Below are 18,035 nucleotides of genomic sequence, written 5' to 3' on the forward strand. Positions count from 1 at the left end.
AAGAAGTACAAATTGGTTGTTACAAAGTAGTCAAGGGGATGTATGGTTAGCATAAGGAATAAAGTCAATAATATTATAATAACTATGTGTGGTGTCAGATAGGTACTAGATTTATCAGGCTGATAGATGGGAGCGGGTTGGGGGTAAGGTGAAAAGGTGAAGGGATTAAGAAGTATAAATTGGAAGTTACAAAATAGTCAGTGGGATGTAAAGTAAAGCAGAGGGAATATTCAATAATATGGTAATAACTATGTATAGTGCCAGGTGGGTACTAGTCAAGGGGATCACTTCCTAAATTATATAAATGTTTAACCACCATGCTGTACACCTGAAATTAATATAATATTGAATGTCAACTGTAATTGAAAAATTTTAAAAGGAGGGGAAAGATAAAGGGGAATAGAAGTTCAAAGTTCCAGATATAAAACAAATAAGTCATGGGAATGTAATGTACAGTATAGTTATTACAGTCAATAATATTGTGACAGCGTGGTGTGGTGTCAGATGGCTGCTGGGCTTATCATGGGGATCATTTCTTTAGGTGTATACATGTTGAATAACTATGGTGGACCCCTGGAACTAATGTAATATTTTATGTTAGCTCTATTTTAACAAAAATCTTTAAAAAGTTAAAATACATATGCAAGAAGCCTCCTAAAGAACACAATACTTCCACAAAAGTCTTGCCAAACTGGAAACTTGGGACTCCAGGATCCAACCACTCAACAGAGAGTTCCGGTTTACTAGCCAGAAAATAAATCAAACTCAAGTAACAGAAAAGCAAACAAACATCTATTAAGTAGTATGTGCTAGTTTGCAAGTTAGTACTTCACTTAAACCTTCTTTAAACCTCAAGAAAACTCTAATCCACGGCTATGCAAACTTTTTCATATAAGGTGAGACAGTAAATGTTTTAGGCCTTGTGAACCATGTATGTCTCATATTACTGGTGTTTTGTTTTGTCTGTTGGTTTTGTTTACAGTGCTTTACATTTGTAGAAGTAATTCTGAGCTTTACAGGCCATGTTAAAACAGGCTGGGGTCTCCAAGCTCAAGTTTAGACATTTCCAGTTATATTTAAGGTTTTTCAGGATGGGCACCTCAGTATTTTCCATGGAGGCTCATGTGACAGTTGGACTCTTCTAAAACTCTTTGTCATATTGAGTCAGATTTTCTTTTCCTTTAATTCCCACTTGGAACTACTTCTGACCTCTAGAGTTGGCAAACTCTCTTCTTCCTCAGAGCCTTTGAAATAGCTGAAGTCTTCCTTAGGAAAACAGACCCGTTAATGTCCCCCTAACTTGATATGAAATAATGTGCAGACCCATGGCATTCCTCAAACATGGCTTCCAGAATTTACACAGTGCTGGAAACTTGATGTGCCCGCGTGGACTCATTTGAACTATTACGTAACCTCAGTTGGACAGGGCATTGGTAATAATACCACCTATGCTCAGATTCAATGTTTTTGTTTTTGTTTTGGCTGCTCTGTCATCTGGGGTTTGTAGTAATTTCCACCAAAAATTGCAAACATTTATTTCTAATAAAAATTCAGATTTCTATAATCAAATACATTCTAAGGTACCAGACAGGGCTCGAAAATCATTGCATGAGTGACTGCCAGTGAATCCTTTGTACTTCTGTGAAATGAGCAGAAATCCCTTCTGAGGGAATGTATTGTTTAGAGGCACCTGCACCTCTGTGATGATCCGGACTCCATCTTTTCCTCCAAAGTAAGCCCCATAACGAAGACAGGCTTGTGGGGCAGACCAAATAGCTCTTCTCTTATACACTAATGGATTATTAATACCTGAAAAAGCACTTTGGGGAATCGTGCAAGCCGCTGATGCTCTCTCCCATGGGGCCTCATTTTGGCCTCTTTCTCTGCTTTCCAATTGCAGGCTGGTGGATGCTGAAACAGACAGAAATTTGGAGGGGCGGGTGGGAGAAAGGAAGCAAGTTATGTACTTATTAGGAAAATTCCCTTAAAGGTCTTATTTTTGGCATGGCATTGTGAAGTACGTTTGACTGTTAATCAGTGTGAAAAATAAGGTGTTTTTTGACATCCTTTTTTTAAACCCCCATTTCGTGTATAAGAGCTCCAAAGGCTACTGAAAGATTCCTATCCTATTTTGCAAATGAAAATGTAACATATGAACTGGGTATCTAATCTGTCCCTCTAAGGAATTCTGGTATTCTCCCAGGCTTTCAGAATGCTTGCATTTTCTGTACTGTTGTTTACTATAGAAAGGGGATGGTGGAAGTTGAGGAAAATGTCAGCTATTACAGTCCCATCACAAAGACCCTGTAAAGTTACTTGTTTGTAAGTTTTACCTTCCACCCTGCCAGATACATCAGTTTTCACCTCCACACAGCACTGGCACTGAAAATAATTGACTCCAGGAGCCTGGACTGCGTTCTGCAGTGAAATCATTTATGCGAGTGGTAAAGCCAGTCGGCCCCAGAAAAGCATTTGCCTCTGGTTCATTCCCACCCCTGCTTCTCTTACATGGAAACCTTTGTGAGAGAAGACAAACCCTTCATCCCACAGAGCCGCCTGAGGACACAGAGGAGCCAAGCACATGGAAAAGAGACCATGTTTTAAAAAGAATTAGAATAATGTGTCTTTAAATAAACCCTCTTGTGCTGCAGTCAAGAGGGGTAAGATGTTTATATTTTGAGGAGTAGATACTGAGATAGACAGGAAAGGGAAAAGAAGTTTTTTAAGACTGGATTTTCAAATCATTTGGGACCTAACATCTTAATGAATCTGGAAATGTACTGGATATGCCCTCACGGAGGCAGCTAGCACATGTTTCGCATGGGTACGGAAAGGCTGTCTCCTTAGGTAGAAGGCACTCAGTTTGCAGCTAGTTCACTGCTGATACCACACCATCCCCAGCATTCCCACAGGTCAGCGCTGGTCACGGGAGGCATACACACCTTTCCGTTGTTGTCATATTATGTAGAGCACATATGCTTTGGACACTTCTAGAAGATGGTAATGAAGAGGACCTTTGCTCCAAAAAGTCCCGCACGCATTTATCTAGTGAATAGGTACAAATTTAGCGATTTTAATCAATGTTCTTGCAGACAAGTGTGGATATGTATATGCATATATACATATATATACCAAAATGAGAATTTACAAAGAAGATTTGATACATTTGGTCTAGCAGTGGGTTAGTCCATGGGATAAATCTTAAGTAGGATACATTTCCTTTGGTGGTGATTTTAGTAATTCAGTTCTACTGCATAAAAAGAGATCCGAAGCTTAAATTCAGCTAGTTTGGAAGGAGTCCAATGAGCAAAAAGAAAGCGTGTAGCATTCCATGAAGGCAGCACAGCGTGTTTTTGCTGTTCCCTGGAAATACCGAGGGGTCTGAACTTTGTGCCTAAAAAGTGTGAAAATTGCCCTGAATCAGTGGGCATCCTCTTAGTGGCGTGTTTCACTTGTCTCTGGGATGTGCTATTATAAGCAAAATGTGTGGAGAAGCAAAGTTAACAGCAACATTGAATCCTGTGTGTGGTCCAGGCCAGGAAGCAGGGCTGAGTTCCAGACTGAAGATGCCCCAAATATCCAGTGTCCATCCCATGGCCTTGTTGACACCCCGGGCTGTGTGGCTTGGGACACCATCTTCTTTTCCTGCTCACGGCCCCAAGTGCAAGTTAGTCAAGGGGGCCAGGCAGGGCCAGCTGTCGGCAAGATCGTCCTGGGTTACCACTTCCCTGGGATGGAGACCCCACACTCGTACCAGCCCACATAGTAGTAGGGGGTTCCAAAGCCAATGTTGCCAAAGCTGACGGGCTCCTGGCGATACTGTCGATAGTAGCCTAGGGTAAAAGGAAAGTGATGGAGAGAAAATGCATTTGTGACGTTGTAATTTATAGTGAGAAATATGTATTTCTTCATCTCCATTCCTGGCACAGAGCTCCTAAAACCCTTGGGATTTCCTCAGTGATAAGAGCAATAAATGTGTCTTGATATTCGTAACAAACCCCTTTCAACCACACTTGAGTTTATGTTAATGAGATGACTTTTGGAAGCACCTAAGGATGAGGGCTGGTCCCCAGAGGAAGCAAACATGTGATTAGAAAGTTGGAATGTTCAGTCCCACCCACCCAACCTCTGGGGAGGGGAGAGGGGCTGGAGATAACTCCATTCACCAATGATCAGTGACTTCATCAAATGTGCTTATGTAATGAAGCCTCCATAACAACCCCAGAGGATGGGTTTTGGGGAACTTCCAGGTTGGTGAACACATGGAGATGTGGGGAAAGTGGCACACCTGGAGAGAATATAGAAGCTCCATGCCTTTTCCCCATGTCTTATCCTGTACATCTCTTCCATCTTGCTGTTCCTGAGTTATATCCTTTTATAATAAACCAGTAATCTAGTAAGTAATATGTTTCTCTGACTTCTGTGAGTTGCTCTAGCAGGTTAATCAAACCCAGAGAGGGGGTTGTGGGAAACTTGGATCTACAACTGGTCTGTCAGAAGTACAGGTGACAATGAGGACTTGTGATTGGTGTCTGGAGTGGGTGAGGAGAGGAACTCTTATGGACTGAGCCCTTAAACTATGGGATCTGATGCTACTCCAGGTAAATAGTGTCAGAATTGAGTTTAACTGTAGGACATCCAGCTGGTGTTAGAGAATGGCTTGGTGTGGGGAAAACCCATACTTGGAATTGGTGCTAGTATCACAGCATCAGAAGGACCCAAACCAACTGGAAAAATTCTGATCTTTACAACCTCGTTCAGACAGAAGACCTCTGATAAGTTGTCTTATAACAAATGTTACTTCCAAATAAACACAACCATTTTTGTGTGAGGTCACAGTAGCCTCTGAGGTTTCTTCCAGGCATGCTTTGTGGGGATAATCCAGTCCCCACACATGCATGACACAGGTAGGAAAATGTTCCTTAGTGCCCTCTCTCTCCACAAAAGAAGATAATTTAACCAATCTCTATGGAACCCTCACCACAAGGCAAGATTCCACCTGGTCCTCACAGAATTTAGGGCCTCCCAACTTGCCCCAGATCTCAAGCCTCCAATGTCTATCTACTTTTTGGAGTCTATGGTAGACTCTTAGCTCTTTCAAGTGAATCTCTTGAAGGAATGAATGCTGTAGCATTTATGACCATTTTTCCTTTGAAGTAGAAGTGATACCCCAACCTCCTCAATTTTTTCTTTTTCTTTCTTTCTTGTTTTTTTTTTTTTTTTTTTTTCAGCAACTCAACAACTGCTCTTGCCCCTGGGCCCTATTTACCCTTGCCAGATGAGAGGTTACCTGTTATTCTACCAATGAGTGTATTGATTAACCAGCACCTCTCTTCAGAGCCAAAACCCTGACCATGACCACAGTCTCAGAAACACAGTGAAATACAAATAATGTATAGTAACCCTGGGGTTACTGCAAGATCCCCCAAAAATGAAGGAATGTGATATATTTTATACACTTATTTTAATTTTATGTATCAACTTGGCTAGGCCATGGTACCCAGATATTTGGTCAAATGTTATTCTAGGTGTTTCTATGGAGTTGTTTTTCAGATGAGATTAACATTTAAATCAGCAGACTCTGAGTAAAGCAGATTACCCTCCATAATATGGGTGGGCCTCATCCAATCAGTTGAAGGCCCTAATAGAAAAAGACTGACCTCCTATGAAGAGGAGGTTATTCTGCCAGCAGACTCAAACTGAAACATTGACTGTTCCCTGGGTCTCCAGCCTATTGGCCTACCCTGCAGATTCTGGACTTGCCAGCCTCTACAATCATATCAGCCAATTCCTTAAAATCTCTCTCTCTCCCCCTTTCACCCCATTGATTCTGTTTCTCTGGAGAACACTGAATGATACACTTACTTTATCATTTTGTGCATTTTACTCTGTCTTAATTCTTTGAAAATTGGTAATTTTTGTACCTTTTTTTTTTTCCAAACTAAAAATGTTGATACATCAGAATGTCTCATGTCTTGAAAATGCCAGATCACTAAGAGTTGAGTGCATAATGGAAAAGTGCTGGACTTCATTCAGCTGTTCTGTTTACTTATTTGTTTGTTTGGGGGGTTGGTGGAGTTGGTACCATAGAGCAAGTTGTTAACTTTTGAGATGAATATACTTGTTCTCACCTTATAATGCCCTAATCAAATAGTTGATACATTGTCTCCTGAAGCATATCATGGTTGGTTTGCATCTGTTTATTTTTCCTTCCTCTATACTTTTGTTCTTGCCATTCTCCCACCTGGAAGGACCTCCTATCTGTGCACGTCTTGGTATCTTTATGATTCAGCCTAGACTCTGCCTCTTCTGAAGAGTTTCCCTGACAGCCTCAGGTGGCCTGCCTCCCTTGATCTCAGATTGTGACTGTAATCTGCATGATTTCCTGATAATAGGACAATCATGTGACATAACTCCTGTCATTCTATATGCTTTAAGTAGTACACTCTTAGTTACCTTTCACATATTTATCTTCCCTTCCTGGTTATGAACCATGTTCCTGAGAGTAAGGACAAGGTCTTATATTCCTTTGCAGCCCTACTCCACTAGGCTCACCTCAATTCCAGCCCATGGTAGGAGTATTTTGTTGATTCCTCATTGGTATGATCCAAAATGCTGCCAACATCTGTCTTCAAATGGGAAGCCAACGGCCGGGCCACAGCGAATTTTCTCCTTATAGTACCTCTCCTCTCCCACCTCCCAGTTAACACATCAGACCTTTGTTCTCATTACCTTGAATTCTAGGGAGGGCTTCTATATAGGACTGAGGCCCCGTTCTTCCATCAAGGTGTGAATCCACAAATTGACAATGGTCTTCACCTCTTCCCCAGCTGTCCCCAATGCTATAGAATGTGTCTGCATGAAGAAATGAAGGAGGTCAGTGACTGATAAAAAATATGCCACAGTTGGTTTAGGAATTTGCTTAAGCTTTGGAGACCATTTGAATTGGGCACATTACTTACACTCTGTGTGTCATACTTTCCATGTTTAAAAAATGGTGATAATGGCACCAACCTCATAACTGTTGTAAAGATTCAGACAGATCATGTATGCCAAATCCTTAACAAGTGGTCATTAAACAGAAAATATTAATATTACAGGCAGTTTCAGCCTATAAATGGTAGACTTTTTTACTCCATGGTTTAAAAAAAGGAACAGAGGAAACTAGTTTAGTCAGAGAATTCATTGCAAAATAATTATGAAAGACATGATGATCTATAAAAACAGAAGAACCTATTTTCGTACCTAACTAGTAGAATGCGTGTCTGTGGCATAAGGCACTGTCCGTGGTGCTGAACCACCGCGGCACAGTAGGGCCAAGTTGCTTTTCTCAACCCTGGAATGCTGGAGATGGCTGTGCAACCTCTCCCAGGGATTCTGAGTCGGGGGAGAAAAGTGGCAGTAGTGGAAGAGAAAAGAAAGAGCAGAGAGACAGTGGGTGTTGGAATAGGCGTATACACCAAGTAAGGGAGGGTTTGTTTTGACATTGTTGTGAAATGCTTAGCACTAGCAAGAAAAAACAAAACAAAACAACAACAACAACAAAAAACCCCATGGCCCATAACAAAATATAGACCAGCTGAGGGAAAGTTGAAAAATGTATGTACTAAAAAATTAAAAGCTGTGCAAATTTTGAAATAAAAACAAATTTGTGTAGGTGGGTAAGTCAAAGCCAGAAGGGTTGAAATGGCATTTTGAAATGTTAGTAATTCAAAGTACGTATGTTATTCTTTGTTTTAATCCCCATCCATAATGAAAGCAATGTAATTTTGACTTGGACACAGAACAAATAATTCTACTGATGTATGTTCCACCACCTACATTTTTTCTCTATAAAGTTGTGCCAATGGCAAGGAATGAAAGAGGGCGCTTTCCTCAATACTTCCAGCTTATACTCATATCTATTATTATTGAATTAATGGCAAAAAATTGGCCTTCAAGTTTATAACAGAATTTTAGACTTCATTCCTAAAACATAGAATATATATATATTCTATGTATAGAATATATATGTATAGATAAGTTATATATATATATAACTTATCTATACATATATATACTTATTTATTTATTTTTTTCTGGGTGCCAATGTAAAAACCAGTCACTCTAAAATAGAGAGACTGCAAAACTGATTTGTATTTGAGCAAGAGTGAGACATAATGGGTCCACACCTAAATATATTCTGATACACATGCTATGTCAAGTTAGTATCTAATAAAATCAAAAATTTCCATACCCTCCGATAGCCAAGCATCCTCAAAGACCTACCTTTCAGGTTGTCACTGAGATAGATCTTATACCGCAGTGAATTACAAAGAACAACTCCCACAAACTTTCTATACCACGTCCTCTTCACATACTGCCGGCCATGGCAGTCCGTGTAGTCAGGGTTGTGTTTGAAAGCAAATGGGATCCAGATGGGCTCACCACCTTGGCAACAAAAACACACCCTCTAAGGCATGACATTCCACGTGTTTATAGTTGCACAAAGTACCAGCAGATTTGACTTATTCACTGGGCCTTCCTCTCCTCGCAGGGCGTTTCTGAGCAAAGTTTTCCCACCTCCCCTAGTGGGCCCCCTCTTTCTCTTTCCCCTTCTTTCTTAGCACTGAAATACAATTGGAGAGTTCCTTTTAGCTGAACCTAGTTAAGGGATTCTCAGAATAAGAAAATGCCTTTAAGCCTTATGGAAAACAAGCTATAGTGGCACATTTGATCCTGTGTGCCATGTCATCCTTCCTCTCGCTCCTGGTCTCTCAGCATTTATTCCTACTGTGCTTGTCACACATAAAGCTTGTCCAGAACCTAAGCAATAGGGCTTCCTCAGCTTATTTGAAAAACAAAGTAAAATTTTGTTGTACGCTTAATACATTTTGCTACCTTTTCAGCAATTAAAAATATTCAAAGGGGTTTGCATGAAAATAAATTTATCTATTTTCATAAATATTGGCTGCCCATAATGGTTTTTTATTGACATTGGCTGTGATGGCCATATTAAAAAATTCCTGGGTCACTCCTCTTTTCCCTGGATTAGGATGAAGGGTGCAAAGAAACCACAGAAGTTGTCATAAAATGATAAAATGCAAAAATGGTCCAGCATTTCTACTTGTGAGTAATCATAACAATGTCGTATTCAATATTCAACCTGATTACTAGAATGTCAAATTTATTAAGAAGAGAAACTTACCTGGGGGCCTCACAACAAGCAGAGGATTGTCTGTAGAATAAAAAAGAAATAATTGACTTCATTATCGTACTTCACAACTATGCAACTGCTGAAATGTTTGTTGTAACTGAAAGAGCTAAGCAAACTGAAATAGGTGAAGAAATATGCGAGTTTTATTTGACAGATGCCAACATTTATCCTTAGTTTTTCTTTTCGAAGCATTTCCTTTTGAGAAATACTTTGTTATTCATATAGATGCTGTGGCTCTCTGAAGATAACATCTTGACATTGGGTACTATAAAATAATTAAATACTCGTTATGTTTTAAGATGTTATGTTTCTTAAAAAGGTAAACATATACCTACTATACAATCCATCCATTCTAGTCTTGCGTATTTATCCATGAATGTTCATAGTAACTTTATTTTTAGTAGCCAAAAAGCAGAAACAACCCAGTATCTATCAGCAGTTGAGCAAATAAACAAGTCATACAATGGAATCCTGCTAAGTAATCAAAGAGGATGAACTACTGTTACATACAACAATATGGATGGATCGCAAAATGATTGCACTGCGTAAAGGAAGCCAGGAAAAAAGAATTCAGACTGTATGATTCATTTACATAAATTTCTAGAAAACGCAAATGAATCTGTAGTGACAGAAAGCATTTAGTGGTTGCCTGGAAACCGGTAAAGATGGGCACATGGGGCAAGAGCGCTGGACGGCACAGCAGCAGGAGGAAACTTGTGGTGATGGAGATGTTCACCATCATGATTGTGGGGATGGCTCCAAGGGGTAAACATACCTCAAAACATACTCAGCTGTACTCCAAGTATGTGCCGCTTACGGTTTGCCATTTGTACCTCAATAGAGCTGCTTTTTAAAAATGTCTATATGTTAGTCCGGATACTGCCATTTAAGAGAATATGAAACTAGCTTTTTAAGGACTTCTGCTTTAGAAGAAGTTTCTTTTTATAAAATGCCTGGGCCTACGTCAACAGGAGCCATCATTTTTTGTGAAAAATTATCACAGAGTAAAACTGCTCTTTTAGGGTAAATATTCTATGAATTTTAACATATGTAAACAGATTCGTGGAACCCCACCACAATCAAGATACAGAATAATCCCATCACCCCAAATCTCCCTTGTGTTGCCCCTTTGTAGACCACTCATTTTGACGTCATCCACGATCCACAAAATACAGTGCCACGCCATTAGCCGTAAGTGTAAAGGCTTCTTTTACTCTCCTGCTCTTAACTTTCAACAGTCTGCTGAAAAAAGTCTCAGATGTGCCAGCGTGGGTGGAGGGAAGGAATACAAAACAACAACACAAACAACAATAAAACCGAACCCATGGTGCAGCCTGTGTCACACCCATACATTTACTTCATAAAAAATGTTTTGATTCTCATGTTTGGCAAATGTCATAATTCAATTACTTGATGATTTTCCTGTTGTTAACCTGTTTTCCACAGGGAGTACAAAATGAAAGAGGGACTTTTTGAGGAATTTCCGTACTGTTTTTCACAGTGGCTGCACCAATTTACCACCAACAGTGCACGAGGTATGGAGGTTCCTCAAACAATTAAAAATAGAACTACCATACGACCCAGCAATTCCGCTTCTGGGTATTTATCCGAAGAAATCTAAAACACTAATTTGAAAAGATAAATGCACCCATATGTTCATTGAAGCATTATTCATAATAGCCAAAATATGGAATCAACCTAGGTGTCCATCGATAGATAAATGGATAAAGAGGTGTGGTACGTGTATATAATGGAATATTACTCAGCCAAGAAAAATGAAATCTTGCCATTTGTGACAACGTGGATGGACCCAGGGGTGCTAAGTGAAATAAGTCAAAGAAAATTACTGTATGATTTCACTTACATGTGGAATCTAAAAACAAAACAGGACAAATAACCAAAACAAAACAGAAACAGACTCGTAGTCACAGAGAACAAAGTGATGGTTGTCAGAAGGGAGGGGAGTAGGGGGATGGGTGAAAAAGGTAAAATAGAATTAGAGGCACAAACTTCCAGTTGTAAAATAAATAAGTCACGGAGCTAGAATGTATAGTACAGGGAATATAATCAATAATATTGCAATAACATTGTACAGTGACAAATATTTACTAGACTTATCATGGTAGCCCATCATAAGGTATGTAAATGTCTAATCACTATGTCGTACACCTGAAACTAATATAATATTGTAAGTCAACTATACTTTAATAAAACAATTTTTACATGAAGGAGAGACTTGAATAAACTGATGGAATAAAGTGATGATGACCAGAGCAAATAATGGTCAAATTTCTGTGTGTGTGAGAATCTTCTGGGGGTTTACAGAAAGAGAGCATCTGTAAGATGAGAGCCTCACCCAAGACAGTCTTATTCAGAAGTCTGGGTGCCCTGGATTTTCATCACCCACACCTTGGAAGCCACAAAAAAGTGGGGTGGGAGTATGGTGGAACTTATACTGGGAAGCGGGTAGCAGAGAGCTGTCTTTTCAAAATTTTACATTGCTGTCTCAGAAATTACATTCTACTCTCAGATTTTGGACCTCAGTTTCTTGACAGCTGTTTATATTTGACTCACTTGGGGTTTTTTTCCTATATTAATTCTGATAGTGGCCAATGGTCCATTTTATTTTTAGGAAATGCAGCCATAAACATAGACACATTCCTTACATTAGCAAATTAACCACTGAAAATGGTTTTCTCTTACTCTTTCGTAATTACTAATGAGAAACACACTTCTTAGATGAAATAGGTGAAAACACTTTTGAGGTCCTTTGCCTACATTTCCAGTGTACAGCATATTCTCACAAAATATTTTTTGTTCCATATATTTAGATTCAGATTTCAAATCATGACATTTAAAAATATCTTCCAATGACAAATGTTCTGGGAAGAAGATACATGTAGGGACTAATCTAACCAAATAGAAGTTAGAGCTGGGTTGAAACTTGGATAATAAAATTAAAAGTAGTCTTTATTGGAACTGCCTGGAAAGTGAAAAGGTCAAATTCCAGTGAAAGGGAAAAAAAAATCTGGTTTTGTTTTGTTTTGTTTTTTTCAGAGCGTCTAGTATTTCAGTGTGGAGCTGGCTCAGCTGGTCTTCTGAAGGTGGCCTGGCTTAGACCACAGGTCCCCACTCTCCAGCTTGGATTCCTACATGGGAAGGTTGCTAACCCAGGAGCTTGTCACCATGGCCAGCTCAGTGGGCTGCTTCAGACCATGACCAAAGGAGCATTTTATTGAAGGGCCTGAGAACTCTGCACACCAGCATCCCAAATACAGGACATCCTCTGAGTGGCATTGCCTGTAAGATTAAATAGTACTTCAATTAAAGTCTCCAAATTAAGTAAAGATATCGTCATCTCCTAGTAGGGGAGTGTCTTAGAGACTTGATTAATTGTTAGAAGCACTGCCTCTCAGGCTTCACGACATTTTTCCTTTTTGATGTTTTTCAGCTGCTTGCAATTAAAAAAAAAAATTATCTCTGCAGCTAGATTCAAATGTATCTTTCCCACATGGTTGAAAACTGGATTTTCTTTTTTTTTTTTCCTTTCACTGGAATTTGACCTTTCCACTTTCCAGGCAGTTCCAATAAAGACTACTTTTAATTTTATTATCCAAGTTTTAACCTAGCAGAAAGAAAATAATGTTTATTTTATAAAGCAATATCCAACATGAATTCATTAAATGGAAAAGTTAGGGTTTTACTTCTTCCGTTTTTATTCTATTGCAGTCATTATTCCAAATTATTTGTTTTTAAGAATAAGGAAAGGAAAATAATGAGAATGTGAAGTTAGCCATACCTGATTCTGTAACAAATGACACTGAAGGGCTGATTGGTCCATAACCATGAGGATTTTTGGCTTGAACTTTAAAATAATACCTGAAATTGGAAGAAAACAGTTTTTTGAAAGAGCAGTTTGTTTAATTTATATGTAATAAGACAGATTCCCAAACTATTGAGCACCTACTCTGCGGCAAGGTTTGAGTCCTATTTTTTACTAATGCAGTCATCACTGCTATTTCTTCATATTTTTTCTGAACTTTCTCATTTTCTAATAACTTTTCAAGATGATACAAGTAGCAGCATAGACATGTGGCTAATGGGAACAGAAGGGGCGTGTTGGGCAAATAAGTCACTCAGAGTGTGTGATCCTTAGGGCATCAAGCGTTGAACTGCCCCATGAGACACGTCCTGGATGAAAGGCTCCTCTCTCATCCTTCTCTCGTCCCAGCTTGAGTCTCACAGCTCAAGAGGGCTAAGTGGGAGCAGGAAGTCACTGACAGAGCAGAATTCACATTGTAACCTAACTCTTATCACTGGACTCCGTGTGAAAAAGTCGGATGCTGGACCCAGTTATGATGCAACTGGTGTTGGCGGAGACAGGGGGAACCAGTCCGGAGGTTGGCCTCCTCGGTGGAATTAACACGACAAGGATGTTCGGGGCATGACAAGTGCTATGGTTGGCTCTGGACCGTTAAAAGTCACTGAGTTTCAAGCTTTTGAGCTACAGGGAAAGAGACGCAAGTCCAGGAAGGGGAAGTGGAAAAGTGCTGGAGAAATTTAGCCAGAGTAGTCATCTTTGCCTTGGAACAGGGAATATGCTAGAAAGCACATCGTCTGGATCCACTGGTTCATCTAGAAGGAGACTGGTAAGCCAAGCCGGTTGTGAGTCCCCAAACATCTTGCTTTGTTCCCTTACGAGCTACAGTGGTTAGAAAACACTGGCGACCAACACTGCTGTTGTGACCCACCATATTTCCTGTTAATCGTTGTGTGGTCTTCCCTGCTGGGATTCTAGATGTTATCTGTGCTCTCAGTCCTCAGCTACTTACAGGTGAGAAAGGTGCTAAACAATCCTGTGAGTGTGGCTCTCTGCCATTTTGGAGAGTTCATGATGAGCTTTTCCCTAAGGCTTCTGGCCAGCAGGAGTTATACTTCAAGGTTACAGAATTCTTGGATTAAGTCAGGCACTAATTAAAATGCACTAAGTTTTTAAAAGTTGAATTATTTACATTCAGACAGCAAAGGCGTATGTCTGTTGTACCACTGTTCTAACAACACCTTCTGAGCTTCTGAAATCACCAAGGGAGTCTCTGGCCTTACAGCTACACAGACATACTAGTGTGACTTTGTGTTTGATTAAACAGAGGGCTGGTTTAAATGGCTGAAATATTTAAGCCATTCATTGAAATTAGTCATCTTTTAAGCGTTTTAAGAAAGTCATTCACTTTTCGTTAAGGAGACAATCCTTTTTAACATTTCATTAAAAAAAAAAAAAGATACGCACAATTAAGAACATATGAGTTTCCAAATCTCAGTTCACTCAGCAGTTCATGTTTTCACAATTACGCAGACTTTTATTCAGTGGTTGTGGAGTTACTTAAGGCAAAACTCTGCAGGCAGTTCAAGCCGTGGGTTTGGCATATGCCAATGATACCGGTTAAACTTTACAGATATTTTCTTTTTCCCTGAAAATCTAAAAATGACACTTATATTCCAAGACTCCATGGACCATTTCTGCTGAGTGGTCTTCAAGCCGCCACTGGAGCCAGCCTGACACCACCTGCCCAGGCTCCACAGTGGGAAGCACTGCTGTACAGCGGAGGAGACAGCAAAAGGGACGACCAGGCAACCATGAGAAGCTATTCCGATTTCTTTGTTGTGTCAATTTGTCTTGCCACTGAAACCTAAGTATTCTCCGAATCCACCTTCCCGCCCGCACAATTATTCTATCCTCCGCAAAGCCCACGCGGCCCAATTCCAAAGACATAGTTCCACTTGAACTTTATCTAACGTGTCAAAGTGAATTTAAGTATGCTGAGCTGAAAAGTAACATGGACTTATGAAAAAAGTAAAGGCTCTATTTTCAAAAACCACATGAAGCTTTTTCTATGAATTCAAATATGTATTTCATACTCTGCCTCACCCAAGTAACAAGAACAATCCATGCCTTGCCTTCTTACATAATCTTTTGGCCCCTTCTTTCCAACAGACTCCCCAGCGACAAATCTCTGTGCTTTAAGTGTGGATTAAAATATGCAGGCTCCAGAAAGCGATTTGGGGCTGCGCTGGGCGAACAAAATGGATAATGCCCACATGAAGTCAAAACCAAGATTCAATTCTAAAGAACCACAGCTGGTTTTTATATTCTGGCTCCGCTTCAGTCGGCTGGGGTCTAGAGAGCGTCCCCTACGTGGAGGGACCCTGAAGCAGTTCCTGAGAAGCCCTGGGGACTATGACGAGAATGAGGAAAGGCAGGCTCCGTGGAGGCAGCCTGTGGACTCCTAAAGTGAGTCCACCAGACAAGTTCTGCATGAGGGTCATGCAGGGGGAAATGAGCGTCCTTCCATCACAGTCACACTTTCCTAGCTGTAAACATTTAGCAGCTGCTCAGAGGGGTTTTGAGGAAATGTACGTGGGAGGAGGCACATGTGCTCCATGCGCCAGCACTCAGCATCAGGAGAACAAATAACTGAATAAATAACCAGGCCAGCATCCTGGGGATTAGGCTATAAAGCGGCTGCTGTCCCCAGGCTGTCTGTCAGGGAGCTGAATGGGGATGGAGGGAAGGACAGAAGCCACAGGGACTCCACAGGCCCTCTGGGCCCGGCCTGTCCAGTCTCCTCCCTCCTTGCCCCCTCCTGCCATGTCGGCCTCCTTCCCTTCTACATAACCATCTCCTGATGTTATTCAAACTCAACATCAGTCTGGTAGCAAGAGTTGTCAAAAGAACACTGGATTTGGGGGCGGGGGGTAGGGCACTCAGGAGACTGGCATTCAATTTTGCTGTAAATCATCTCTAAGGCCTCTCAGCTTTTTGACACTGCGGCTGTGCTGTCAAAGCATTGTCACTCTGCACACAATGAAAAAATTTGGTGTTGACTCCGTTTTCTCTAACTTTGTTGCTTTTGTTTCCTTTAATTACTTTTCATCACTTTAAGGGAAAAAGAAAGAAAAGTATTTTCTCGATTTCTTGCTTTGCTACTTGTTTTTCATTTGCCAAACCCTGAAATTCGTAACAGTTTATGAAAGCTCAGTTCAAGTGAGCCCAAGTGGCACATTGAAATGCCCTGGGGAAAGTTCTCAGCTAGTTCAGTACCCACGGCTCTTATCCAATTTCTATCTCCTTCAGCACATTTCTGTTTAAGGATAGTATTTTGTTCCAACCTTCTTTGTATTCCTCTGCCTGTAGAGAAAACGGGAGACCTCTAACCCACAGTGACAACACTTACCACTCTGCTACGTGAATACAGTGGCTTGATGGGACAATACGTGCTGGAGCGTTTGTACAGGCTTGAGTGAGCTCAAGCCTGTTAAATATTTGTTAAATATTCAGAAATTCCGCGAGCCCACTGATAGCGTGGAATTGGCCATGGTGGGAGTGTTTATACTACAGAAGTTGGAAAACACCAAAAACCAGGGACCTTTTCCCCAGAGAGCCAGTTTACAAGCACACAACTGCTCAGCCATCACGTGCTGGGTGCTTTGCCCATGTTCGCCATCAAGGAAGATTTCCTGATGGTCATTATCATCGAAACCAGACAGCACAAAGGCGGAAACGTATAGTCATCCGCTTTGTACCCTTGGGAGCAAGTTTGGCATATTTCACACCAAGGGCTATAAACTCTGGCTCCCAGATGGCCCTTTGGCCACCCACTCACTGCCAATTTTAAAAGACACAATTGTAACCTTCATTCATGTGTAAAATGCATCTTTCTTGAATGGTCTGAACTTCTACGTCACAGAGTTTGAGTACCAGTTCATTAAAATGTTTAGCAATTGCTGCTCCATGAATGACACATACGAACGCTACCACAAGAGTGAGTACCAATGGGTCAATTCCCTTTCAACATACAGGACAACCTCTTTTTCCCCCAATGGTAGGTAGTGTTTAGTCTCTAGAAAATAGGGAAAAAAATATCAGCACAACAGACTAACAATTATAGCACATATAGTAATTTCTTCAAAGAAAAAATACATGACAACGGTAAGCGTTCACTGATATTCTGAGAACTAAACAGAGAATGTATAAGAAAGCATGAAAACATTTTGACTGATCCTTTCATTTTTGTCCTAAGGACGTCTGTGACCATGAACACAGGTCTCGTTTTTTTGTTTCGCAACGACTGACACATCATACCTCGTGTTTGGCTTCAGGTTTTCAATGGGCAAATGAGTGACTGTTGACGCTTGAGTGGACCACTTGTTCCTGATGAAGTCTTCATAGGATGCGCTGTAAACCAAGTAACCTACGAGGGGAAAGAAGGAAGAGGCCTGTGAGCCTCAAGGAGGAGGGGGAGTCTCGGAGTGGCAGGGTGAGGACAGCATGAGGTGAAACTCAAGATGCACACAATGGAAAACATAGGCAGGGCCCTGAGGTCATGTAGGCTTTTGTTTTCATCCTAAACGGGAGGACATGAAAAATACACTCCATAATTAGAACGTGTGCTTCCTCTCAGGTGGTGCTCAGGTTTCTCTGTTCATCCTTGTGTCTGGATTGTGAGGGCTGCGGGGTTTGGACTATGTATTTGCTGAACATGGGCGACATCTGATTTCTCTGTTGTTCTTGGCTAAACCAGTCCTGCAAGACTGATGAGCTCGTCCGGAAAAACTAAGAGGCCATCACGTCGACCATGTCCCACGGCATTACTCCTAGTGGAGGAACCACTGCCTTACTAGGAGACATTAGGGAAAGCAACTGGTCGCACGCTGATTACTCGGCAGGAGATTCCTATGGTGTAGACACCATCTTATTATGCATTCACTTGACTGCTTACGAAAGAAAGAACGGTTGGTGCAAAGCAGCAGAGCACTCGCCATGTCACAGGTCCCAAAGCAT

At 40.8% G+C, this 18,035-nt stretch overlaps 1 protein-coding gene across 5 annotated transcripts in view; it reads right to left on the bottom strand.

Moving 5' to 3' along the window:
• Positions 1-3,053: 3,053 nt before the first annotated feature.
• FNDC1 (fibronectin type III domain containing 1) overlaps positions 3,054-18,035 on the bottom strand; it is a 92,049-nt gene continuing 77,067 nt past the window's right edge. For all 5 annotated transcript variants that reach the window (XM_088795300.1, XM_019749556.3, XM_074333768.2 and 2 more), the window contains 6 exons: positions 17,337-17,445; positions 12,996-13,075; positions 9,188-9,217; positions 8,269-8,430; positions 6,733-6,855; positions 3,054-3,833 (listed from right to left, as the gene is read on the bottom strand). In XM_088795300.1, the coding sequence (XP_088651426.1) occupies positions 3,718-3,833; positions 6,733-6,855; positions 8,269-8,430; positions 9,188-9,217; positions 12,996-13,075; positions 17,337-17,445 (620 nt within the window). In that variant the 3' untranslated portion in view covers positions 3,054-3,717. The remainder of the gene's footprint in view (positions 3,834-6,732; positions 6,856-8,268; positions 8,431-9,187; positions 9,218-12,995; positions 13,076-17,336; positions 17,446-18,035) is intronic.

This window comes from Rhinolophus sinicus, chromosome 2, assembly GCF_057876585.1.
Source record: "Rhinolophus sinicus isolate RSI-liver-muscle chromosome 2, RSI-T2T, whole genome shotgun sequence".
NCBI classification, from domain to species: domain Eukaryota; kingdom Metazoa; phylum Chordata; class Mammalia; order Chiroptera; family Rhinolophidae; genus Rhinolophus; species Rhinolophus sinicus.